At 43.8% G+C, this 27,768-nt stretch overlaps 1 protein-coding gene across 1 annotated transcript; it reads right to left on the bottom strand.

Annotated features, from left to right (window-relative positions):
* Nucleotides 1–566: 566 nt before the first annotated feature.
* Nucleotides 567–26,320, bottom strand: SV2B (synaptic vesicle glycoprotein 2B; the record flags this gene model as incomplete). The annotated part of the gene is made up of 12 exons (XM_082291047.1): nucleotides 567–750; nucleotides 1,773–1,932; nucleotides 4,191–4,391; nucleotides 5,118–5,251; nucleotides 7,803–7,967; nucleotides 8,689–8,777; nucleotides 9,842–9,952; nucleotides 12,058–12,147; nucleotides 12,912–13,045; nucleotides 14,821–14,972; nucleotides 15,591–15,771; nucleotides 25,837–26,320. The coding sequence occupies 12 exons, from the start codon at nucleotides 26,318–26,320 to the stop codon at nucleotides 567–569; spliced, it is 2,085 nt and encodes a 694-aa protein (XP_082147173.1).
* Nucleotides 26,321–27,768: the final 1,448 nt, after the last annotated feature.

The following is a 27,768-nucleotide window of genomic DNA, read 5'->3' as shown; positions in this document are numbered from 1 at the left end:
CTTCCAGGAGGTTGGAGTGGTAATCTGAAAAAGACAGCTGGGGCCACTGGCCACATCTGCAACTCTCACCCCTATTGCTGGAGCTCACCTACAGCTGGTTTGTTACCTGCCTCCCCCTGGGTGCTCTGCGTGTCTGAGCACAGCTGATGTGGATGGCCAAGGAGTGCTGGGCAGGAAGGGCAGGGTCTCCCAGCTGGGCAAAGGCAGGAGGGCTCAGGGTCTGTCCCCCGTGTCACAGCCACGTGGGCACACACGTGCACAGAGCCACTGCCTGCATCTGGTGTCCTTGCAGTGGGATGGACAGGGATGGGGGCTCCCGGCATAGGCAGGGGGGAACCCAAGCTCTGCAAGAGGTGTGTGGGGGCTGCATGCACCAGTCGTGGTTGTAAAAGGGTCAGACACGGTGGTTTTGTTTATATCCCTGCGGGTTCTTCTTTTCCTCTGCCGTCTCTCTTTGAGGTATCGACAGAACAGTATAGAATGAACATTTGGGTGTTTCAGACATGGCTCTTTTTTGTTCTTCTTCTACATCTGCCTCCCACCCCAAGCCCCCTGGCCTGTGTTGCTCACATCAGGACTTGTTCTCGAGTCTCTGGCAGGCGCAAAGCGAGCAGGCCACCTCCAACCAGAGCGGAGGAGGCCAGAAGGATGGGAACCACCTTGGTTATCCCTACAAAGGAGGAAAAGATGGAGTTCCCCAGAATGGCACCAAACTTGCAAAGCCCATTGAGGATGCCAAAGGCTGTTGCCCTGTGGAGAGGAAAGCAGAAAGCAATTGTTAGGAGGGAGGTTCTGGAACAACTACAGAAGGTTTGGATGGGTAATTTTGTGAATGCTCTTATGTCACCTAGGCTATGCTTTTAGCAAGTAAAACTGGGCAGAATAAATACATAGATAAATAGATGCAATTGTTTTGCATGTCTGTGTGAATGAGGAGAATGTCTGTGAGTACTCCTTTCTCCTTTTCATCTCACCTTCTCCCTAGCCCTAGAATGGCCCACTCTGTCTGCCTTTGCCCTCCCCAAAGACAGCTGGACAAAATCTCCTCAAAGCCCTTCCAAGGGCTGCCTCGAGTGGGTTGTCACCAGAGACACAACCACAGCTCTCCTCTAAATCATTTCACCCAGAAGCTAAAAGCACACTGTTTTCAATGCACAGTCCCTCTTCTTCCTTTCTGGCTTCCCACAACAGTCTGAAAAAGGCAAAAAGGGGCTTAAAATGATGTTGTAAGGAAAGGTTTAATCTTCAGGACACTGTCCCAAAGTCTCCTGTGCTTCCCTATGTCCCAAATCACTCAGTGCACATGGTTGTCTCCAGGTTTTGGAGGGGAAGGCTGTCCCAGTGATGAGCCATGATGAGAGGCTGGGGGATTCAGTGTGAAAGGCCTGACTTCCATGCACATCCATGGAAATGAGAGTACATTCTCATTTGATGTCCCTGCAAATGGCATGGGGTTTAGAACTAGCTGATCCTTAATGTCCTTTCCAACCCAAGCCGTTCTGTGAGATCACAATTCTATGATTCTTTGATTTATCAGCCCATAATTTCCATATTTCCATGTGATCCATGTGTTCGATCTGCCATGCATGCAGAATTATGCTTGCATATGTCTGTGCTGATCCAGGATTACACAGCCCTGAAGGACTGGTGAAAATAAAATAAATAAAAATATACAGCTCCCCCACCTACACGTCTCTAGGGCAGCTTTTTCCATCGGGAGCTAAGAAAACAAAGTCAGAGGGTGAGACTGAGAAGAGAAATATTCTGAGCACCTTTTGTCCGTGGGGTAGAGCTCCACGGTGATGACATCCAGGGCGTTCCAGGCGGCGATGCTGGCCCCGCAGAAGAGGCACTGCCAGCCGATCATCGCCGACTCGCTGTTCCCGAAGAACAGGAAGAAGCAGCACACGGCGGAGATCAGCATCGAGCCGCCTGTGGGCAGAAACCAACAGAAACCCTGGCATCAGCTTCCCCTGTCCACAGCTGAGCAAACACATTTGTTGCTAAAATGGCTTTCAAGTGATGGCATTTCATCCCAATAAGAATTAAATCTGCGAGAATCCGAAAACACCTTGATGTTGACTATCTGTCATTCTCTGATGCTGGAAACCAGCCTGAAAATATTCTCAACCACCTGATCTTGCTGATAGTCCTGCTGTACAAAGACTGTGAAGACAGGCTTTTCCAGGCAAATTTCCAGCATCTCAGACTTCCAGATGGACCCAAGAAGAGAAGAGGCAAGTAAACGTGAAAGTCAATGAGGAGGAAGCATCATTGTGAAGGTTTTTCAACTTGAGTGTCAAGTCATAAGCTTGTGCATTTCATATTTTATTGAAGTCACTTGACACATTTCTAGTCCCAATTAGGATAATTTACAGTCACTTGTATAAAGCACTTGAGGTCTCTTTTAATTATAAGAACATCATTAGATTTCATGGCACATTTGCACAGGAGCCATAATTTTATGAACATCACCGAGGGAGAAAGTGAGAGCATTCATGCTCAGTTAGGCACAGTTCAGATTCAGAAATATTAATAGCTACATCACTGCTTTCTGCCCCATTGGGAGTTTTCATCTGAAAGCTGAAATTTGTGAAAAATCAAACCATTTTTCACCAGAATGTTCTGTTATCACTGAAATATCTCCATTTATTACCAGAAAAGCAAACTCTGTTGTTTGGTGGTTTTGGAGACAATTTCGTACCATCCAAAATAATTTGGATGCTGAAGTAGAACTAAAATGCTTTACTTTGGACATGATGTTGCATCTTGCCACTGCAGTGGCCTGAGTATAAAAAGCTGCTGTGCAGGACTCTGTGTCCACTTCTCCTCCATGGTACAAGGCCAAACTACATCTCCACAGTGTAGTCTGGATGATATTCTCCCTGCTGCAAAAGCACAGCCCAGCTTTGGTCACAGTGAGGGCACCAAGAGATCTGCTGTTTTGTACAAGAGAAGGTTTGGCAGGATGTGATAAAAATGAACTGAAGCCCCAGCGAGGCACATAACACAAAAGAGAAATTCAGTGCTCCTGTTAAGCTGACCAGAAATAATATGTTCAACAGAGTGATACAGGTGGGACGCCAGAAGGCTCTTTCAATTGGAAATTCCATAGTGAAACATTTCAGCATGTCGTTAGTAATTTTTGTCCTGTATTCTTCATTTTGCAGGAGAAATAAGCATTCAGGGCTCCAGCTGTCATCTCAATTCCAGATGAAAATGCTGAAATGCTGACATGTTTGCAGGATGGACAATCTGATTCTCATTCATCTTCCCCTAATTTATTTCCCATAGACCCTCTGGTTTGTTTGGGTATTTTCCAAATTCACCACCTGAATGCTCATTTTCCCTCAGTTTACATTCCTGACACATCAGTGGGGTCATCTTGCTCTACTTTATCCAGTCTGAAGGTGAGGCTGAGCTAAACCTTCCTTCTGTTCTCAGAAGAGAGAGAGGTGAGCTCAAGAGAGCGATTCATCGATCCTGATTTTATCAACTTCCTTTGACTGTCCCTCAGGGCATGATTCCCATAGTACCTGGAGAGCAAGGTCTGAACGCTGGAGGCACCAACACCAGAAATTCCCAAAGTATTCATAAAGCTGATGAGGTGATAACTCATTCTCATGGCGCTAAAGGGTGGCACTTTCCTTGGCTGTGATGTGGTCAGTTAACTTACCATATGGTCTCCGAAGCTGTTTGTGCAGTCATTTGAAAATCAGATAAAAAAACCAAAAGAGGGAACTCCTGCGCTGTCAAGCTGCCACATCAAATAACCTCTGTGAATATTCATTGCTACAAGCAAAATGTTCATTTATTTATACAGAGGCTTTGGAGTTCAGCAGCAACAGTACCAAGAGGTCGTTTTTTAGCTCTGACCCTGATGTGTTGAACACTGGAAAAACATGCAGGATTTGACACAAAAGGCAGAATAATAAAGAAAAAGGATGTTACAGACACACAGAAAAGCTGCGCGAGGAGGCAGGGAGTAGGTCACTCGCCCACGACATGGAGTAGATCACCTGCCTCACCCTCCAGTCTTTATCCTTCTGCTCCTTTTGTTAGGGGGATGACTCATTCCCACCAGAGCCATGCCAGTGTGCAGGTACAGTGAGCCCTTCACACCGACCAGGGCTCTTTGCAGGGCTGTACTCCCACCATGTCCTGCCCCATCACCTGGTGGCCCCACTCACCGATCATCTTTATCCTCCCGATTTTGTCCATGAGCAATGCAGAGATGATGTTGCCTGGCAGCACAGACAGGCTGCCCAGGAAGCTGACCAGGTAGATGAGAAAATCATTGTCCTCCTCAAAGTCGATGTGGCAGCCTTCCTTCTCCTTCATGAACGTGCTGTTGATGAGCCTGCAGTTGATGAATTTGTGTTCGTAGAGATCTGTGAGGGAAAGAGGCAAAGGTTTACCCTGCTTGGCTGAATGCCCCTCATGCAGCCAGGATCTAACCAAACCAAAGGCCCAAGAGGAGTTTCTCATCCAATGGAAATGGCCAGGGAGTATTTATTTCAGTGGAAATTTATTAGAGTGGCCAACTCTAGCTGAGTCCGTGGCTCCTGGTGGGTGCAATCTCATACACTTCTTTTATTTGTGGAGCCACTTGGACTGGTATCATCCCCATGCCACAAGGACAGGGCAATGCAGGCTTTGATTTTCATAGCATTATAGTTTGTTCTTTATTAGAGTAGAAATTAAAAGCTTTTTCGGCATAAATTCGTGACTATTTTACTGCTTATGATCTTCAACCACCAGTGGCTTGAAATTATATTTTAAGCCAGTTTTACTTGGTAGAGCTGTAAAGTGCTGAGAATTTTGCCATTACTTTAACCTGTCAGGGCCTGAGCACAGAATTTTGCATTTCCCACACAGCACCCAGAGACATCAGAAGCCACGGGGTTAAAACCACTGATGGAGCAACCTGAGGTCTCCTTCCAAATGCATCACCCTCTTTTTCTCCAGCAACACTTTCATTACCCAGCACACACTCAAACACACAGATCCCTACCATTCTTTCTCCCAGAAAGTAGATAAAATAGTTCTAACAGAACAATTTTCTGATAAAAGAGTTCCTAGTTACGGAGATGAAACCATAGCAGGAATCCCATTACCGGTGTTATAAAAAACAGTAGAGATGAGAGTGCAGTTTTCAAAGAAGGTCTCACTGGATCTCACATCTTCAAAGTAGCAATCCTCAAATAATGAATCCTCAAATCTCACTTCCTTGAATTTCATGCCAATAAATCTGTGGGGCAGGAAAGAGAACTTCACTGTGCTTTAAGATATTTTCTACACTGTGTAGGGTGCAGTAGCTGTTTCAAGACACACAGCACTAATGGCAATTTCTAGGGTCATTTACAGAAAAGGTGTTGTTTGAATGGATAGCTTCTCCTCCAACTCCTTCTGTGTTTTAGTAGAGAAAAGGGTTTGAAAAGGTTTGGGTTTTTTTAAGAGATATAGATCTTTTAGGATTTTGGCAGTTTTTCTATTCCTTAAAATAATCATATCTAAGAAAATGAGCTTCTAAAGCTGAGGCAACACAAATCCTCTCGTGTTCAGTCCTAGTCTGTCTGAAGAAGACAGAATTTCACTCAATGCAGGGCATTTCCTTCGTGAGCTGACCTTGCTGCCTTCCTTATTCTCCCCCCTCCTCCATCATAAATAAAACCAGACATTATCAGGAGCCTATTGAGCCATTTGGTGAAAGGTTTCTGACAGTTGTTTAAACTCAAAGTGATTTTTTAAGTGAAAACGCAGTGGGGTTTCTGGAGAGAGTGGGGAGATTATCTGAGTTCTGCTTGTAACCATTTCTGTTCGAGGTTTATTGCTTATCATGTAATGAAAACAGATTTCACTAAAAATAATAAACTGTGTCAGGTGATTGATTTCTCCTCTGATGGGAAGCGTGACATGTGTGACCTGGCTGCCTGAAGGATGACACAATATTGATTTACCTGTGAGATTTTGCAGGGACACGGAGAAGATGTATTAGGTAATGCACAGGCATGTTTAGAAGATGTAAGGAGCTGTTAAGAACAAGCATTATTGCTCTAGTTAAAGAGGCCATAACTGTCACCAGATAAAAAAAACCTTGTAACATTTACTCTGCAGCTTAATTGACTTGAGCCCTTTTAACACAGTGTGACATGATGGCTGTTTACACCTTTAAATGAGCACTGCAGGGCTTCTTGACCGAGCCTACTAACAGAAATTATTAATGCACAAAATACCACAAGAAGATTATTCCAGTGTCTTGCTCCATGTAGAGGGTCTCACAGGTTACAGCAAAACTTAAGCTGTTCTGCATTTGCTCCGTGATGTATTTGCCTGTGATGTATTTAGTCCCAAAGGCTGTTCAAAGCTTTTTTTCCCCCTGCAGGTTGCTTTCTTAACACCCAAATTTAAAAGAATTAGATAGCAATGGCCTGGTGATCCATGGAGTTTTAGCTCACAGCCAAGGGCTGGAAGGAAAACACAGCTGTAAACCATACTGAGATAAGGTCTGGGCATTACTGGAGTTTAGCTTGATCAGGTTTTGGGTATTTGAAATGGAGAGGGCCAAGGCAGGAGAATAGTGACTTAACATCAGAGTTTTATGTCTTAAGGTGCTGAGGATCCTTAATTCTCAATGAAATTCGTGAAAATTCAGCACCTCCTCTAGGCATGAGAAAAATGTCCCCAGTCCCTAAATTTGACCAACACTCACTTCTCACCACTTTCTTTTGGGGAGCAGGAACTGTGGGGCTAGGTTTGCATCATCAAGCACAGCTCCTTGCTGCAGGGAAGGTCTATGGAAGGACATGAGGACACACGTTGGGGTCTCCCACCAAAGTTTATCAAATATATAAAAAGGAAATGGAGACAAATAGTTTCTGAGGGGACTGGAACAACCTGGCTGGGCAATGAGATGTGGTTTCAGCTGTGAAGAGTAAAACTGTGAGTGTTTTGTGTAACACTGAATATCCACTGGGACCTCCCCACATGGTGCAAGGCAGCTGGAGCATCATCCTGTTAGGTCTTCCTGGGGCAATGAGATCTCCACAGAAATTACATGGGGGTATTTTTCCTTTTTATTGGAATTTTGAAAAGTAGTAATGGAATGCTTAGGGTTTACATTGCTGTGGAACACAGAGTGATTGGGATCCAGGATGAATACAGAAGGAAAAACACCAAGTTCAGAACAAATAGGAGAAAAAAAGGAAGGAAAGCAATGATGTTCTGCTGGAGCAAATTCACTGACTGAAATACTAGAAGAGAAAGTGACACACTCATCACTGGGGAGATAGTGACTGCAGTGGGAGAAGCACCTCAGTATGGCCATCATATGGCCTCTCAAGGCTTTAATGCACAGCATGGGCTGCAGGATGGAGACTGGGGTAATTCATACTGAGGACTTCAGGAGAAAGAGCTTTTTATGTTGGAAATACAGCAGCAGAGCAATTTCATTACCAGTGGCTACCCAAGCCCAGTAGATGTCAGTGTGGGCAAAGGAAAAAGAAGACACTTCTGCATCCAGCACAGCCAGGTGATCCCAACACAGGGTTGCTGGAAGCAGGACTCCTCACAGGCATCCCTTGGGTTCTGAAGAAGTCAGTGACTGAGGCAGAGTATGCGGAAAAATGGGATTAAAATGATATTTTGTCTGTCAAAAACTGCCTTTGGGATTTGAGAAATTTAGATTGAGTGTCCAAAAGAACAACAGAGAGGTTCAAGTTGGTGGAAAATGGAAAAGAAAGAAAGGATTTCTAGAAATTTATTTCTGTTTGAATACATCAAAGCAAATTCTGTTCACTTACTTGTCGTTCCTGTATTCCCCATTTCTATGGATCTGGTTTTCCAGGGTGAAATTAAAGGTGAAATGGGACACTTCTTCCTCATCAAAGATCTTCACTCGTGATTCATATGCCTCGTCTTGGAGATACCGGATCATGTCAGGGAACCAGACAATAAGGCCATAGTAACTGGAGCAGGATTGGGAGACACATCAGGGATACAAGATTCTTCCCACGATCTGCTTCACGACTTGTAAACTTGTTAAACTCCAAATGTGAATGCATGTCTGACACAAATTCTTGCTCACTACTGACACAGGACTGAGCAAAATGTTTCTGCAGTCTAAGCACCCTGCTGATTGCAGAAGCATGTTGGTCTTTTCCCCTTCACTTGAAGCAGGACCACTCATTTCAGTTCCTCTTGGCCGGGGAATAAAGAAATGTGCTAACTTTGCTGCCCAAGAGATTAGCAGAACAGAAACAAATTTGGCTGATTTCTGCAAGTGTGCTGTTCAGGTGAGAATTAGACAAAATTTACCTGTAGTTTAGATTTAGGCTTGCCCAAGTGGTTTTGATTTAGACTAAGGAACAGCTGAGAATCTGGTAGGATTGTGTCTATTTTTGTGTGTGTGTGGACAAGTTCAAATGAAAGATCTAAAAGTGAGAGAGACAATACATTACTGTGCTACCGACAACTTTTCAAGTCCTGGTTTGTTCAAAGCACCTTTTACCTCATATAAAGCAATCAGATTGATCAATATCTGTAGGAGAGCAAGGCTTAGTTCACAAAGACTCTTTAATATAAGACCAGGATTAATTTTGTAATAGTTTATTTACATGTGTAAATAACTATTCAGACTCTGAATAGCCCTTTAGTCTCCCAAAAAATATAAAGCAGTCCCTTCCTTACCTTAAGGCCATTGTAAACCAAACCACAGCCAGCATCAATGTGTTCATCCTGTACTGGGCTGTTAAACAATATAGCACATTGTCCCAGACCTACAAATCCACAAGAAGGAATTAGCTGCCAGAACACCCCAGCAGACACTCGACAGCTTAATTTCTGAGTGCATCATAAACATAATGTCAGAAAAATGGGTTCATTAGGGGAAGGTCAAATGCGTGGCTTATATTCAGTGTTTTTTAAAAATTGTATTTATATAGTAAATGGCTTACAAAAAATCACTTATTCATCTCTGTGCTCGGGTACTTGATCTGAGCCCTCTGTAATGAGCTGGAGTGCATGACTAGGGCTGGGTATGATGCAGTGTCTCTCCCAGGTTATATCAGTTCTCAGACTCTCTGACAACTTTATCTTTTCAAAATTATGTATGGTGTCAGGAGTGCTTTCAAACCGAGCTCCAAAGCTCTCTGAAGAGCAAAAGCCCAAACACAGCTGGCACTTTAGGAGGTATAAGATGAAATCAGGTAGGGATGAATCCAAGCAGGAGGCAGACCAAGATCTGCTGTTGACTCAAGCTATTAATTGCCACTTAAGTATAGTAATAGTATAGCACCTGCATTGCTATTAGTTAAGAAGAACTTTCCTTAACTTTCAGCTCATCCTTCAAGACTAGACGTTCTAGCAAGGTTTTCCACAGTCCTACATGGGCATTAGGTGAGCAGCACAGCAGGTGTGAAAGGTTAAATGAGCCTAGGAGACAGTATAACATTCTTAGAAACTCGGTCTCAGCAGGAACAAAGAACAAACCCTTTCTGCCCCCACGACAGGTGGTAATTTCACTTAGGCTTGGGGAGAGAGAATCAATATTTATCTGCTCAGGAGGAGGGCCAAGCGCGTGGGGCTGTGGCTGGTCCCAGAAGCTCTGCACTGCTGGATGACAGTGATGCTCACAGGGGCATTTTGGGGCCTGGCTGGTAACGTGGCAGCTTGCAGGTGCACACATCTGCACAGAAAGTGCAGTCAGGTTACAGCCCTTTGCAAAAAGCAGTGGGTTTTCTGAGGAGAGAATCAGGATTTCAAGGTACAATGACCTGGAGCAATGAGGCACTGGAGCCCAAAGCCCAAAAACCCTTGTGTGAAGTTTTTTTCTTCTCTTTACCTGTTTTAAAGTAGTCGTGATTCTGACCAGCCACCGCTGGTACCAGGTCCCTGTTGAGCTCTGGATTTCAATAAATTCATCTACTTGCTTTGGAGTTTTGATATAGGAAACCTGGAGGAAGGAAAAAAAGTAGAAAAAAAATTGGACTGAAATTTCCTGGGTGGTTTTAAATTCCACTGTCTTCTGGGCAATGTTTAGACCTAATAACCCTTATTATTTTTTCCTTGATAGTTAGTATTAGCAATTAAGATAAGTGATTTAATTACAGCAGGAAGCTATTAACAGAAATAAGCCTTCCTTTCTTCTTTTCATCCATCCCTTCATCTTCTCTCTCTCTCTCTCTTCTTCCATGAAATACTTTAAGTGCATCATGTCCACTTCATTTTCTCATTTATTGGCTAAGGGGCCTGTATGCTACCTTTTTTCTCTATCTTTAGAATTCCACTACAAATTAGGACTAGGAAATTATAGTAAAAATTACCTCCAAGATCAGCCACTTGTACCCAAACTGTGTCCTCAGGATCTCTTTCTTCAAAGACAACTAGCAGGAACATTTCTTATTCCACATCTTTTAAATACCACTGACAGATCTTCGAATGTGTAGATGGGAATCTTTGCAGCTGAAAATGCATCCTGCCGTCAAGTGAGCCCACACCATGCAATCAGTTTGCTTCACCAAAACAGTCTGAATTTTCAGCGCTGAATACCTGAACTGCACTGCTCAGGAAAACTTACAAAAGGGTCCCAGCAAATATTTGCTTAGTAACTTTAATTAAAGGACGTATTCAAGGAAAACAGAACTGTTTGTAAACACATGGAGGAGGCGAAAATTTGCTGAATAAATTTCTGAGTGTGAGCAAGCGCCTTGGCTCAGCTGTGCAGCCTCTGCTTTCCTCTTCCTGGCACCGATTAAATGTCAGATCTGGAAACTGTCCTGATACCAGCTGACTCACCACAAACTGACAACTTCTGGCCTATCAGAAAAACACAAAACTTGACAGTTTGTGCCACACCAGGAGCACTGATCACCCGCCTGTGCCAGCGGGTGTCAGTACATCTCGGCTCAGCCGGCGCGACGCACCTTGAGGTGCGATACCGAGCTCAGCTCCTCCACCGCAGTCATGACTCTGTTGGATGGAGTAACGAGCACTAATGGAGGCTGTACAGCTGCTCCTTCATTCTCCTACTCAGACTCTCATAATGCCCTACTTTTTTGAGATATATATATATATATATATATATATTTATATTTGAGCTTCATTTCCAGCTCAGCATTACGGCAAAGCCAGCGATGGATTTAAAGACATCTCTCTCACCTTTGCTGTCAGGGCTTGCATCACTCAAATGGTTGGTAGCCTAAAAATAACGTGCTCATTAAGTTCCTACATGAACACGCACACAATTGTCATGCTCAGATATGAAATTTTAATTTCCTTGAAGGATCACTCCCAAGGGGCACAGTTTCCTGACAGCCCTTCTGAACATGGAGCCTTGCTCTCCTTCTTGATTGCAAATACATGTTTCACACACAAGTCTATCTCCTTTTTTTTCCATCCTTTAAAAGCATGTGTGCTCTCATCTTTAAAAGCATAAATCAAGAGTCCTTCCCTGGCTGGCTCACCAGGATTTTACAACTGAATTACAGTAATTTGCAGCTAACCCCAGCATAAACCTTTTCTCTGATTTTACTATTAACGACTCTGCTCTGTGTGACCTTTTTCACAACAAGCAGCAGATCAATGAGTAATAGCCACTCATCCCACTTTCCCTTGGAGAGATTAAAGACTGGGTATGAGGCAGGTGGAGTTTGGAAAGCTCATTAGAAAGTACGTGAAGTTTAATCAGACTTTGATTAGAAGGCAGAATGGAGAAAGGGGTGACTCAGGTGTCCCACATGGCCAATATCTCTCTTATTTTGTTTTAGTCTCTTAGAGCAAACCAATTAAGCATGTGTATAATTAAAATCACTGGTCTAAAGGACACAAAGTAACACCAGGAATGAAGAGTACTCACTGCAATTGACAGACTTGACTAATTCTTGAAAAAACAGACTGGCATCTTAAGTTTAAATGCACAAAATGTTTCTCACAGTCCTTTTTTTCTGATTGCTGGGAGAGATTACATTGAAAGAGTCCCGAGGAGGAATAAAGTGCTGCTGTGCTGCACTAAGGAAGGTAAGTCCAGCTTTTCTTAACTGATGCCTTTGCTCAACTCACCGTAAAAACCCTCTCTGGCTCACCCTTGGCCCTCATGTTGGTGTCATGAACTTGCTTGAGGATCATCCAGGCTTCATCATGTTTACCAATCTGAAAACAGCAAAGAAAAGGAAAGCAAGTGTTCAAGCTTCCAGCTCTGTAATTTATCAAAGCTCAGAGAGAAAGCGATTCTAGAGGTCCAGCATAGTGGAGAAGCACACAGACAACATGGGCTGCATGAGACCTGAAGAGCTGAAAGCATGGTTGGTATTCACAGAGCGCAGCATCTCTGTGCTGGAGAAAGGAGTTATCCTAAAACTGCCTGAGGCAGAAAAGGGGTCAGAGATAGCTATTTAAAAACAGATGAAAGAAGAGGAGATGGATGAGGAGAACTGGACTCTCATCCCAACTCTGCTAAAGATTTGCAGGCTTAACTTGAACTAGGTATTGCTACGTTTCCCACCTGTGAAGTGGAAATACAGAATACTTGCTTAAGATTTCCAAGGTTTAAGTATTTTTCTCAGTAAAATGTATTTTGTCCTTTGCTCTACCACCAGGATTTAGTAGTTCCATGCCCAAACTCTGGGACAAATCTTTTAAAAGTGCCTTTGTTGGACATATAAAATTCCCATCTCTCACTACCTTCCATCTGTACCCCCTCTGGCAGTGACACACTAATCGCCAGTGACTGACCCCATAGTCTGTAATCTTTGGGGTTTAAGCAGTCTGTGGAGCTGGTGTAGACATGTAGGAGTAGCTTTGCCTCTGAGCTTGTGCTCTGTGTGTTTGATGAGACAAAGAAAGACAGTGATACATTGAGGACCTGCCATCCTCTGCTGATATCAGACTGCAACCTTTGAGATGAATCATCTTACCTCCAGCAAAAACCGTGGGCTTTCAGGCATGAATTTCAGTGCCACCAGGGAGGCGATGCAGGGCAGAGCACACACGAGTACAAAGACTCTCCAGCTGTGGAAGTGGTACTTGGTTCCCATACTGAACCCCCAGCCTGGAAACAGCAAGAGCCAACAAGTGAAAATACTGACCAAGCATTCTGAATTTTCCTCTCTCATAAGGGCAGGTTGAAAGTTTGCTATTCTTAGTACTGATGGCTCGATAGCATGCTCAGTAGATAGCAGCAAGTTCATGATGTTCATTACAGAAATTGGAACATGCTCAGGTTCTGCCTTTTGAAAAACCTTCTTTTATCTTTGAGTTTAGAAATCACCCAGCGATAGGAACAGCTCCGTGCAGCTGTAGGCAAGTAAGGCTGGAAAATGGTACATAATTGATTGTTACTCGGTGATGTTACCGAAAGTTTAGAAAGGTTAAATCTCTGATCTGAGAGGAACATTAGGGAGGGCTTCTTTCCATCTCCTACATCACATATGTATTTCATGGAAGTGAGCAAGAAAAGCAAGTTTATTTTTTTCCAGACCTACAAAACCTCAGCTGGGGTTCAAATTTAGAAATATCAAAATCCTAATGCTGCATTTGAGGTCCCCCCTCTCCTGCTTTTTTCCTGGTGTTTGACCAAGTCTGGTATTGCCCTGCTAAGAACTGGAAAGTACAACCTCATTCTCTTACATTGCTCCATTTACTCTCCCTAGGTTCAAATCTCATAAGGACTGTTTAATTCATTTTTTTTCTTTATACATTTTTTATTCACATAATAAGGAAATCATCGAGAAATGGGTTTTGCAGAGGTCTCATCTGAGCCATTCATGGTGTTCTAATGATTTCACAAAGTTCCAAAATAGTAGGTGGAAATTTGGAAATCAAAAAAGAAGCTACAAAAATACAACATCAAAAAGTCATCTGAAAAATAATTATAATGTAAATATCTAAGGGCTTTTTAAAGCAAATGTTGTTGCAGATAATAGAATTATTTCTACCTGACACCCCTGCAGTAAGTTTGCCTTTTCCTTCCAACAATCTCTGTCATATCAGTCAAAAGCATGAATATTTCTTCATAGTGAATGTGCTTTAAATGTGCTGAAAATGGATTGACAGGTTAATGTTAGTGGTTTTCTTCATGGGTTTTGTGGACTGTCCTACTTTCCTCAAACAGGATTTTGCAAACAGCTGCTGTCACTGCATACTGGGGGAGTTAATCTTTTCCAGTAGATAATTGCTTTTGGTGTTTTCCTAGGTTATATACATGAGTTACAAGGGACACGTGACATGCAGACTTCTGCTCCTCAGAGCACAGTACATTTCAGTTTACAGCCATCTACGTTTTCATTCCCACTTCCAGTTGAGGGCAGGGAACCCATTCCACTCCTGCATCCATTTAGGTGAAGTCAGAAGGGACTTCAGCCCTTCCCATGCTGAGCAGATGTGCCACCAGGTACACAGCCCTGACAGTGTGGACACTTGGCTAAGGGAAAGTACATGTGCTGCCCTCACTGCTATCATTCACAGCATCCAGTAATTCCCTGATTAAAGTCGCTTGGTTTTGATAACTGGATCAATTTTTGCAATATAATCTCAGTCCATTTTTCCTCAAATGAGCTGACATTTAGATTAAGAGCTCAGGCTCCAACAGTGTAATTCAAGGCATGTATTTGAGGCTTTGGATGGAAAGCAGCCCCATCCAGTCCTACCTGCAGCATGAGTCGCTCATGCAGTCAATTTGTGAGACCTGTGAGCACTTCAGGTATCTATTCTTTTCAGTGGTGTTTATGCTGGGCTGTGTAAGAAATGTCGCTACCTGTGCAGGGGTTTGGGGCGGTATAGTGGTGCAGGAATGTGGTGGTGCAGAAAGTCAAAAGCACAAATTACCGTAATGTGGGATGATGCTCCAAGCCATTGCTGAAGCATAAATGCCACCAATCATCCAGAACATGCAAAGCCAGCTCAGGTGTTCTCCCCTCTTCTCACGAGACAGAAATTCAGAGAAATAGGCAAACACGATGGGGAGCGTGCCTCCAATACTGAGGAGAAAAAACAGCACATAGGAAAAATGAGAGTCTTCTTCAATGTCTTTATGGCTAGGATTGCATTTTTAATGAGGGAAGGTCACACTCACAGATGGGCTGCTCAGAAGTGAGACTTAGAGGAAAAATGCAAATCTCTCTTTGGCTGGACTGGCCTTTGACATCAAAGATGAACAAGATCCTTCTCATGCTCTAAAAGCTGAATTTCCTGTACAGTTTGTACAAAGCCTGAGTAATACCCTGCTCTTCACTTAAACATCTTCTCTTGTTATTTCATGATCACTCATTTTAGGGGGGCAAAATACAGGCAGGCAATGGAAACTGTTGACAGTCTCACTGGAGGCCCTGGAGGTGGGCATTTTTCAGTCTCAGCCACATTTCTGCACAATTTGGGCAGTACCAGAAGAACATCAATGACCAAACTCTCCCACCACTACAGCTCTAAGGGTCAAGAGTGAGGTAACACAGCCACATGTCCTAAATGGCAATGCCATCCTGGCTGGGTACCAGGGATGCATCTCCTGAGCAGCCTTCCTTGTCCCACCCCACATGCCTAAACTGCCCAGCTGTGCTGGGGCTCCTCCAAGACAGGGGGCAGATTCAGCAGGTACCCACCCGAGGCCTGAGATAAGGCGGCAGAAGAGGAAGAATCCGTATCCCTGGACGAAGGAGGAGAGGAACGCAAAGGCAGCATTGATTGCAAGTGATATGATGAGGCATTGCTTTCTTCCCAGTTTATCAGCAAGGCCGCCCAGCAAGACAGCCCCCACCATCATTCCTAAGTAGACTATCAAGCCTGGAAGTGAGAGAGACAGTCAGCTTGTTAACAGCGTGGAGATAGTGTGCATTGTAGGAGCAGATTTTAAAGTGCCCATATGGCAACTGATGTTGTCCCGGCATAGTGTGCAATAAAGTAGAGATACTCCTACCCACCCCAAATCTCAGACACCAGAAACTCTGTCCATTGGAAGGATAGTGATTTTCCCATCTTGTGCCTGAGAGCTTGCATCACTTCAGACAATATGGGCATACCCTCCTTTGACCAGCCACATCTTTCCTTCCCAACCTCGCTGCTCACATATCCCCTGCACGTAGGCAATGGCCAGGCATAAGCAGCTTAGGATGCACGTGTCCCAGCTGTGTGCCACCAACAATACAACAGAAGTCTGATGTCTTAACTCCTCTTACCCCCCTGAGTGCAGCAGGATGGAGGATGTGTAGGGAGAGGCTCTGTCAGGCTGCTGTTTGTGCTCGGAAAGCTGTGAGAGCAGAGAGACTGATGGAGCATAGCTAAAGCTCTTTGCAGTGTTTCATCTCTTTCACTCCCTGCTTTTCCCGGCCGTATCTGAAAGGATCAGTCTGTTACCCAGACTCACCTCGTGTAGCTCAGCTACTTCCTTCATTACTGAGCCAAGATCTGGCCTCTAACTAAAGGACAGCTCACTCAAGAGTGCAGTCTTGATCTGAAAATCTGAGAAGGGAGAATCTAAGGCTTGTCTGGACAGTTTGCTCTGTAGAGTTATCTCTCTGACATTCTTAAGAAAGATGGATTCTTCTTTTTAGCCTGACTTCACTAGATCTTTTACTATGGGATCCTCAAAAGACAGTGTCAGTGACTCATTTAGTGCCAGGCTGAATAGGCAACAATGGGTTTCCACTCCAGGAAGTCTCCCTGTACCCTGCTCAGTTTGTGCCTGCTACTCTCCTGGAGAACACACAGCTGTCCTTGGCTCTTCTAGGCCACTGCTGCAGAAGGGCCACAGATTTTACTGCCTTTTCCTTTATGTAGGTAACAGTGTAAATAGCACTAGTTGATAATGCTCAAAGGTTCAGGAATATACTTTTTTGTTTATTTTATCTACTTTCCAGATGTAGTTCAGAAGAAATTGGTTGCAACCACAGTTTTTCCTAGGGAGCACAGAGGCACAAGAGGGCTGCTCCCAAGAACACCTCCTGCAACGTCTCAAACCCCATTGACAGGATTATAGTCTGTGTCTATAGGCTGCACAGTCCTGCTGTGGAGATCCTGATGGGGCCCGACCATGGCTGGATGCAATCCAGATGAGCTGAGCTATTTCCAGATGGAGAACATCTGCTTGCTGGAAAGCAGAACTTGCAGTTCAAGGAGTTCTTGAAGGAAAAGAATGATGCTTGAGGATGTTTGGAGTCTGGGGACATGTCAGGTTCAAGACCCAGCTGAGCAGGGGTTGAAGGAAAGCAGCAGTGCTCCCTGCATCCCTGGCTCCGGGTGAAGGCATTGGATGCTGAGCAAGTAAATATATTCTCTTAATAGGAAACACTCCTATTCACTGGCTGAAGAAATACAGCTGAAAGAAACATTTTTCAGGAATGGTTGACTCTTTGGAGGTTCATTCCTCACCTTGAACCAAGCTTGGCTTCTCTTGAGAGCCAATGCCTTCCCCAGGATCTGTTCTGTCAAACACATCACTTGGAAAACAAGGCGGAGATGAATGTTTTTGTAATTCATTAATGTTTAAACAAAACAATCAGTCTGGTGGCTGAAGGCAGCTCTGTGCCATCCAGCAAAGCCAGCTAAGAGCTAATGCAGAGTTATCTGGCAGCTGATCCCATCTTCCTTTTGATTACAAATGCCTGCACTTGATTTAAAATGCATTACTAAATTAAAAGCTATCCAGCAGAGATCCATTGCAGCATTTGAAGGACACCTGTCTCACATTGATCAGATGTGGAAAAGTTTGGATTTCTTAAATCTCCCTATTCCACAGTAGGATCACCTCTCTGTGAGTGATTCTTTTCTATCCACATGATGTCTGATGGGCAGGATTTTTGTGTCAAAGGTAAAAAATCTGTTCTTGTCTATTAAAAGCCTTTGTACCAGAACTGTGGAGTAGGATTTTGCCAATTGTACCTCAACCATGAGCATGTGGCTCTGTGCAGCCTATCCTTTCACTCCCTGCCCTACCCTCCTGATCCGAGCTGTCCTGGTGAGGGGATCTGAAGGTGTGCAAAGGTTCCAGGTTCCAATCTGAAGAGAAGATACAAACACATCTCAGAGTCTGGGGTCTCTATTTCTATTAACTTTGACCTCCAGCTTGTTCACTGAAGTACAAATTACAAGGCTGAGCCAAAGCAAAAACAGTTTCAGTCCAAAACTTTTCTGAAGGAAGGACCTTAACGCAGTGCTGGATGGCTTAATGCTTTTCCCCTGGCTCCTGAGCCACATGTAATAGAGCAAATCTGATGGCAGCCAGCGGAAGGAAGTGATGATGAGCCGTGCATCTACTCACTGGTGCATCACAGACACCCATCTGACAGCAAGCCCTGCCAGCATGCCAGACCCTGATGAGGAAGGAAAAATGGTCTGCCAAACTCAATTTTATTTTTTTTTTTTCCCCCAGAGAAAATCCCTGGATGGCAGATGTTCATCCAAATCCTCTTAGTAACAGAAAACATCCCAGGTCAGGAGGAGGTGGAGGAGATTGTTACTGTCTTCTAGCTGGTGTTTTAGTGCAGTGACTGGTGAGGGGCAGCCTCTTCTCTGGCCAGGAGAGGAGTGGGCTCACCAGGGAATGTGTCAGTACTTGAAACTCGACATCAAGAAGTGGAGCTGCTTTTGTAAGCAAACCCCTGCAGATTCTGACTAAGGAGCCCAAACTTATGATGGAAGGGTAGACTGTAGCTCTGCAACACAAGATCCATCAAACAGTGAGCAGCATAAATCACAGCAGAGCTGCTAATGTCACAAGCTCACCTAGAGCATGTTGCTTTCATTAGTTATTGTATATGATAAATCAATTGATGTGTGTTCCCCCAGAAATATAACACAATAAAAATCTGTAGTAAAGAAAGTATCAGGGACAACCAGAGGCTGTTTACTTGGCCAGGTTCTGAGGGAAAGGATCCTGGTTATGAAAATATATGCTTCAGGGTTGAAACAAAATCAACAGAACACTTCATTATCATGGAGAAATCTTTTTTTGGTGAAGACTGCATGTTCTGGCCAATGTAATTAAAATTTTGGGGTAGCTGCTGTAGAACACTCTGTCAGCTGATGGATCTTGGGACCCAGGGTGCAGAACAACGTCTGTGTTGCAGATATTGCTGTGTCCTGGATTGACAACAAGGTGCCAGGGACCCAGAGAGGAGTGAAATTGTTACTCAAACGGCCTCTTTCCAGGGAGACCATCTTCCAGAAAACACAGTCATGGTGGCTACCTCTGAAAAAGATCCAGCTCATATCAAGGAAACTCAAATTTTAAGGAGAATTGGACCAAGAAAAGTGACCACAAAATGGTGTTTCTTTTGCTGGGTTAGTTCTGTCCATCAAATATTCTACAGTACAACATTACAATGGTCTGCACCAGAATCTTGACTTCTAAACTTGGCTTCAAACCACACAGACTTAGACTGTGCTCGGAGGGATCAGCTTCCCAATTGACACATAAGGTGCTCAGATGAAATGCTAAGGGCAACTCTGAATAAGCCATTATTTGCAGACTATTCCACAAGTCCTGGAGTATAATGAATGCCTGTGGGAAAGTCTGCAATAGCCTCCCATAAAAGTGGTGGAAAAACCAAAGAGCTGAAATTCTATGAATAAATTTTGGGTTATGAATCATCCATTGCTGAAGTTATAAGGAAAATATGTGACCACTGACTGGACTTATTCCCACTAGAAAAGAGGTAACATATTTAGCATTTTCACACTAAGAAATTTATTAGCCTTTACTAAAATTGTGTGCTGTGTGTTAGACAGGAATTTGAAGTTAAAAGCTGAAGTTCTAGGAATAAGGGGAGGAATATACTGCAGATACAGCATATGGCTCTGTGTGTGCTAAACTGTATTTTTACTCCTTCAATATAGTTAAAAGTAGACTTCTAAGGGTTTCAGAAAAAAAACCCCAGAAAATTCAAGGTTTACCTAAATCTGAATCACAAGCATGAATTTTTCTCTTTGTTAGTTAATGGGATTAAAGGTCTTTATAAAGAGGCACATTTAAAAAGAATCCCTTTAGAGACAGGACAAAGACTTGTGGAATAAATAGAAAATTTGAGCAGATAAAAACCAAACATCTCACTGAGAAGAATTAGTCTCAGAGTCCTTGGGGCTGTCAGGGAGGTGAGGAGGCTGCCTGGGTCCAGGGTTATCTATGGTTTGCATGGAGCCAGTAACTACAGGAATGAGAAACCACCTACCTGCCTTCAAATCCCAGGCCACTACCAGCACAGCCCTATGGTAAAAAGAGAGGCTCTTGAAGAGGGAAAGCATTTGGACAACAGAAAATTATTAGGACCTTATATATCTTGCATTCAAGCTGTAATAAAACCAAAATTCAAATACTATTACTGGTGTAGGAACTGTTAGGGATTCACCTTATGGACACAAACAAAACGTCGTGAGTCAGGTCTGGACAATTTGAGAGATGGATGGGGCAAGGCACAGGATCCAATTGTAAGTAATTGAAAGAGAGGAATAAAGTAGTGATAGTCCTGACTCTCTTGAGCCATAGTGATGTCCCAGAACAGGGGAGGGTCTTGACAGAGGATGAGCTGAGGGCCAGTGGCCTTTTTTTCCTTTCTTCCTGAAATTTTCAATCTGCTCTTCCTTGTAGGCTTATCAGTGCTTTCCCCATGAATCAACTCAACCTTTTAAATGGAAGTCAAAGGAAAGGCTCATCCCGTTGCACTCTCCTTGTTGATTAAGCAGTGAGACTTCTTCCACAGCCAGGGGCTCTGGCACCGAGAAGGGAATCTCTAAGGAAAGACAGCTTTCCATTTTGGGAGGTCTGTGTGTGGATATTGGGCAAATCTGGCTGCAGGGATGGAGGGGGGTGTGCAGCTGGAGCTGGGGTGGGTGGGTGAGCCCATGGGGCTGTGGCACAGCGCGGGTGAGGTGATGCACAGCCGGGCTCGGCGCTGCCAGCGGGGCGTGGGTGGTGTTTACGCTCAGCCAGCTTCACATCTCCCCATGGGACTTGTCCAGCACCACAATATTCGTGGGACCATCTGTTTCTCCCCACCCAACCCCTCTGCTAAAGCAAAGATTTCAACAGAGGAAGCCAAACAAATCCTTTGCTGTCCAACGAAAACCTCCTCATGCTGGAACGCGCCAGATGAAATTCCCACGGTGTTTACCGATGGAGACACAGCCATTCATCCCCATATCAGACCTGCACAAAACGTGGGGTGTTCTCAAATCACAAAAACACCTTTTTTTTTCCCCTACTGCTCGAGGTATTGATGCTCCTTGGGCTGCAACTTGGGCTGAGCATTTCTGCCCAAGAGCAAACTTGCAGCCAGGAATCTGTGCCTGACATGGGTAGGTCTCATCAGGGTGTAGTGGCTGCTGTGTTGGGGGTCCATGGCTGTGGAGGAGTAAAAGAGGCAGCAAATACCCATGGCAGAGCAAGGGAGCCGTGGCTGGGCTTGTCCATGCTCAGGCAGAGAAAAAAAAAGAAGCGGAGAAAAGCCATTGAGCTCTGCAGAGGGGATTAGGATTTACTGTCATATCAGGTGAATTCGGGTCAATGAGAAGCTGTGACCAGATTTTATCTCAGCTGATAATAAAATATCCTCTTCACACAACTAAAAGCAGGGATGTTACACATCCTATTTAACCTGTCTCACACAGCCAAGCTTGAATTGCTACATAAAAGCGTAATTACTTATAGGATCTTTTTTTTATAGTTTTTTAATCCAACATTGTGAGGTTAAGAGTCTGTAATAAGATATTCTCCTTAAAAAAATTATTATTAAATCATAAAAAGGAAAAGGGAGCCTGAAAATGCAATTTTATTCTCAGCCTTGGTGTAGCTGTTTTACAGTTACAGGCAAAGCTCTTAAAAATTTCCTAGTCTCAGTTTAGTGAACTGTGAAATGACAATAACACAACTGCAGCTCTGGGATCTGGGAGGGCTGGTGCTTTAACCATACCTTGAGTTTTTTATATGCAGGATGTGAAGAAGTTTAAAACATTACTACGTCATTATCTTTTACACTTGTTGTGTACTTACTGCTCTGTGCTTGCAAATGTAATATTTAGTCCTCTAAGAAGTGATTTATAGCATGTAAAGGTATATATTTATAAGATATTTCTCCAAATAATGATACTGTGTGCCTTTCAGCAAATATAAAAATACAAATTTCATTACTCTTTTGATTATCCTTAGCAAATTAAAAAAAAATATGTTTCCAATAGGCTGTATCATACTGACAAGGAATATTCTGTTTCAGTAAATTTAAGAACTGAATTATTATTTTGACTACTGCTGATGAAAACTCAGCAAAGCAGATCTATCAAATGAATATGTAAAAGTAATGTTGTTTCATGTTGCCAAAGTTATTCTTAACAACTTGTATTATAAGTTGATTAAATCAAACTGCTAAAATATGTATACCGTTGTTTCTTTTTTTCGTTGGGTTTTATTTTTGTAATACCACTGAAATCATCTTTAAAATAGCATTTCTCATAACTGAAAAACTCCAAATACGCATTTTGTCCCACTCGGGATATTTAGGGCTAAAATAGCTGTTAATTTGTATCTGATGGTGAGATGTTTATTTTCAGAACGAAATGTAAACGTTTTCTAAGATGTGTCATATCCATTTCACACATTTCATGAAACACTGTGGGCATCTGTTTATTTGCAATTTTTGCATAATTTGGCCATGGTTTGCTTGATATTTTACCATGACTGCTTTCCAAGGGAGGAAAAATATGCAATATGCAGAGTGTTTAATGCAAAATGTCCTTTTAACAGAGGCTGAACTTCACTAAATTGGTCTTTAGGAGGCATTTGCTTTATCTCTCTTATTTGTCCCTTCCTATTTCTGCTGGAGTTTGATTACTCACCTGACTTATTTCCCAGTCTTTCCCTCCTGGCCTCTCTTGTTATGGCTGAGACCTTGTGTGTTTAAATGTTAGCAGCTGCCTGGAAGTGACCTTAACTGCACCTGGGAAAACCTGGTTATGTTTCCTTAGCAAAAATGGGAGATAATGGGCTCCTTGGGAATAAACACGAGCTTATCTGTAGATGTTTATTGGTACATGGGGATAAGGCAAGGGGCAGTAACTCGTGTGGATAATATCCCTGCTTCCCTAAAACCTTGTGATAACTTGAGGGAAAGCTGTGCCTGCTCTAATCACCCCCCTGTTCATCCTGTGCAGACACACTCGTGCAAGACTGTCACTGCACAGTAGAAATTGAGGTGAAGGCTCTTTGATTGCCACCATATCAACCCCTAAAAGTAACTGAACCCTGATCAATGTGCACTGCCATAGATCACTGAGGGAATGGATTCACAGGGGGACATGAGCTTGTCTCGGAGGCTCTGAGCTTTGTGGAAGATACCTTTCTTCCTAGTTGCAGGTGGATGGGAGCTGAAGCTATTCTAAGAAAGATTTTGATTATTATGTTCTTGTCTCCATCAGCAGCACTTCCTCAGCTTTCCTCTCGAGAAGCTGATATCTGCTGTCCTTATGCTACAGCTGCTCAGAAAAGAGGTGAAACCTTCTTGCTGTGCTGGAGGCAGGGCTGCACGCACACCTCATGTCCCTGCACTGCCTTGCTGCCCAGCAAACCTACAAAACCCTCATCCCTGCAGCTGCCACCCTTCATTTGGCAGAAAGGTCTCCTTCCCCTCTCCAGCCTCAGAGACTTGCACTGTTCCCTTCCTATGCCCTCCAGCAGTCCCCTACCCACCCCAGGCTCATCATACTCTCTCTTCTTGATGCCTTGGGTACTCATTACCCACATCAGAGCACTGCTGTGCAATGTAAGGCTTTCCAAGACATGCTTCATTCATGTTCACAAAGAGTCATCTCACGAACCTCAGATCCAGCAGCAGAGAAATGCCCAGCAGACAAGAAAGGGTGTTTGACAAGTAAGACAGACTGAATCAGTGACCTGCCCCATGTACACTACCAGTCACTAACAACTGAATGCTACCATAAATACCCATTCTCCTCCCTGCCCCAAACTAAGATGAACCAGCTTTTATTGTTTTTAGGAAAATTCTGTTCTTCCCCTCATAATGAAGTCATGAAATAGTGTGAATACAAGCTTTGACAGCAGATCCCCCAAACAAACAAGCTAAGGACAGGAGAAATTGTTCTGCAAAGCCAGGTTCTCACAAGCTGTGTTTGAAAGTGGGCAGGAAAGGCAGCAAGAAGAGTTCTCTTCCCCTCATTAGCAGTCCCAGATTAGTTCTGTTAGTGCGCAGGAGGCTGGAGCTGGGATTGGATACAGACCCAAATGTCTCCTTGCTTATTCAGAGCTTATCAGAACACCCTGAACTTTCAGCCTTGCAAATACTGAGCTGGAAAAAGCAGAGCGAGCTCTCTGGGGAGAATTCGTGTTCATTTTTACCTGTGGTTGGGTCAGAAATACTTCAAAGATAGATTTCCTTGTGACATTTGAAGTTTTCTCATTCAGGAGCCTGCCAGAGCTTGAGCTCTACAGAGGCAGATATTTATGGGGTCAGAGTTTCAGAAAATCTCAGCTTTCATAGAGTCACCAAAATAAATGACCTGCTTTTCAAAAAAGGTCTCATCACTGAAAAGACACCAAGCTTTGTGTCCCACAGGGAGCTGGTGAATTCCAAAGTCCCTTTGAAATCAAGATCTCATTGTGAGGGGTTTGCTTTTAGATATCTGACTGGAGATATTTTGAGCTAGAATTTTCAAGGGGTTTGTGAAGCAAAAATGTTACTAAACTCTTTAAGGCACAAAAGTACAAAGCTGGCTAACTGTAGAAAGAAATATCCCAATCCTCAAGTTCAAAGAAAAAAGGGAGAAACAGAAAAATGAATATGACCTTAGTGCACCAAGAGGAGAGGTTTATATAGGGATAACTATCTTTTGTGTTTGCCACATGAAAATAATGGAAATAGAATGAAGTCAAGGGCTGGGGTTTAATCCCAAATCTGCACTTACATTGCATCAGGCAGGGCTTCTGGGCCAGCATAACTGGTATGACCTACAGCCCCTGATGACTCCCTGCAATCCCAGTACGTGTCCATCAAGACACACACTCTTCCTCCTCTAGCAGTTATTCCAAGAGCTGCTTTATTTCCCTTCCAGATGCTCTGTCCTATTGCATGGCTGGCTCTCACTGTGGGCCATGCTGGATCCTGTCCTGATTCTTGGAGATCTGGGAGGCTTTGCTGTCTTTGGCTGGTGGAATTTGGCTTGCCTATTGTTCAAGGGAAAAAATTTTTCATCCAAACCTTTCTTCCCAGTCTCACTCCCAATAACTAAGCCTTGTATTTTGACCTCAGGGAGATGTCAATAGTGATGCAAAAGGGATGTTGCCCAGTAGCCTCAGCTCAAATCTGCATGCTGCACTTTAATTGCATTCCACAGACCTTAAAAGAAACCTCCATTGACTACATCTGATCCAGGACATATGAGCAAACTGAGAAGTTAGGCAGAAGGAACTGACTGCACAGCTGATTTGTCAGTTGGGACTTTGGGCTGAAGAAAAGGGAGTTTCTAACAGCTTTGAAACCTGGAGTTTCTAACAGCTTTGAATTTTGAGTCACTAGATCCACCTTTAAATTTTCACTTACCTATCCTTGAGCACCCCTTTGATTTTTGCCCTGTGGACCTGCAGATTGTCAGCTGCCTTGCCCAGACCCAGCCCACAGTGACCAGCACTGGGGCCACAGCACATTCTGGTAAAATTCTGCTGCTTTTGGGGAGCTGCCTCTCATCAGCATGTGAACACCTCCTGAGTCAGAGCCACCCAGGCATGACTATACATGACATACAACACAAGAAGAAAGTCATCAGAAGATCCTGAAATCAGCTGGTCACTAGGAAAAGGTGTCCCAGCTGCTGCTCACTGCATTAGAAGAGCTGTTTGCCAGCGGCACTTACCCAACATCCCTTTGTTGGAACTGGACAAGCACATATCCTTCTCAGCACTGGGAAGAACAAATCCAACCACAAACACCTCCACCCCATCTGCCATCAGTGCCAACCCTAAAACAAAGAAGAGAGTCCACTGGAAGCGTCCGTGGCCACACTCCTCAATGATGTTCTCGTACTGGTGGGCGAGTTGCTCCTCGTCCTCCATCCTCTCGGCCATAAGGTCAGCACGGTCTCTGTACTCATCATCCACAGCAGGGGCTCGCTTCTTCTGCTTTTCTTTAATGTCATCTGGGTGTGGGATCCCTTGGTACTCCCCCTCATAGACCTCATCATCCTCATCGTGGCCTTCTGTAACATCACTCTGGGCATCCTCTTCCTGCACAGGCTCATCCCTGCCCCGGTAGTAGCCGTCATTGTGTGCATCATAGTTGCCATCCTGGTACCTGTAGTCATCTGAGACCTGGTTTGTGTTTCTGTATCCATCATCCATTCTGAATGGAGAATTCTAAATGCTGTAGGTCACTGTGTAGATATGCTAAAACGTGTATGGATTTGTGCAATTTCTGGTGTTGGTTACTTGAACATATCTTCTCTCCGTTCTCTGGAACTGATGGGATGCAAAGCTTCCCAGGCTCAGAAGGAGAATTATATATAAAGGTTCTCTTTGACAGAGTCTCATGCAGCTTTTGGTAATGCTTCACTTTTCAGCTGTCATTTGTGACTTGCTGGCTTCTGTGCTTTGGGTGAGAAAAGCTGCTGTCTGGGGAACAGCGAGGGAACAGCAAATTGCACAGCCGGGGAGCTAGGACGATTTGACAGGTTTTTCCTGATTCATTGTGGTGCTGAAGGTCATGTCCTGAGAAGGAGGAAACAATAGCAATGAAACAGCAGTAAGCTTGCAAGTACACATGCGCTGAGTTTAATGCCCAGCATTTTGAATACATGCTTTTCCTCTGAAAAAATATGGCAACAGAGGAATGTTTTTGCATCACCAAAACCCAAAGCCTCAGAAAAAAACAGAGCGTTAAAATGTACCAAGTTCAGTGGGAACCCAAAGTAGAATGTAAAGTACCATGTGGTCCTAATTTCTGTCATTCCTGGAAGTCCTGCCTCCCATATGTGGTCCTGCTTTCCACAGAGAGCAGAACAGCACTGGGCTGCATTGATCCAACAGAGCTCTCAGGTTGCTGAATATGTTTCCATCCATCTCCACAGAGCACACTCCTCCCTGGTCCCTACAACTGGCTAACATCATAACGAGACAAAATATGACCTTGGTTTTCTTTTTCATCCAAATCCCAAAATTAATTTTATTTATTGGCTTCTTTTTTTCCCTAGTGTCTCTCCATCTGTATGCCAGATGTACAACTGGCACACAGCGTCTGCCAAGATAAAGTCACCAAAAGTCACACCAAGCTCTGTTCTCCCCATATCTAAACATCAAAAGGGGATAATTTTTACAGAGAGCAAAAAACAAAGCTAATACAGAATCACTGCTGTCTGTAGGGAAAACCAAGGAAAGTCAAGACACATTTAAACATATACTCCTTCTGGACACCTGATTTCCATTATTTTCCAGGCAGTTTCCAGCCAGCTGGCTCTCCAGCGTTCCCCTGCCTCACACAGCTGCAGACACAGAGTTTGGAAGGAGAAGCACATGGGAAAGGGAGTGGAGTCACGCCAGAGCAGCCAGCACAGCGTAGGCATGCACAGAACGTGGATTTTGCTTTAAGCTTTGAGCTACTTGCCTAAATAAAGTGTAAATGAGCTATGGATTGACATGGGCAGGCACAAGCCTGTGGCTACGTGGGCGTTGTTACCTACACAGTCAGTTGACCTATAGAAGCACACGCAAAAGCACACACTGTAAATAACAGTGCTATATGCAGCTAAAATGACTTCAGAGAAGACATTCAGCAGCACTCTCTGTAATAAAAT

This window comes from Coloeus monedula, assembly GCF_965178545.1.
Source record: "Coloeus monedula genome assembly, chromosome: 14".
Classification (NCBI taxonomy): domain Eukaryota; kingdom Metazoa; phylum Chordata; class Aves; order Passeriformes; family Corvidae; genus Coloeus; species Coloeus monedula.
This window is presented reverse-complemented; position numbering and strand designations above follow the sequence as displayed.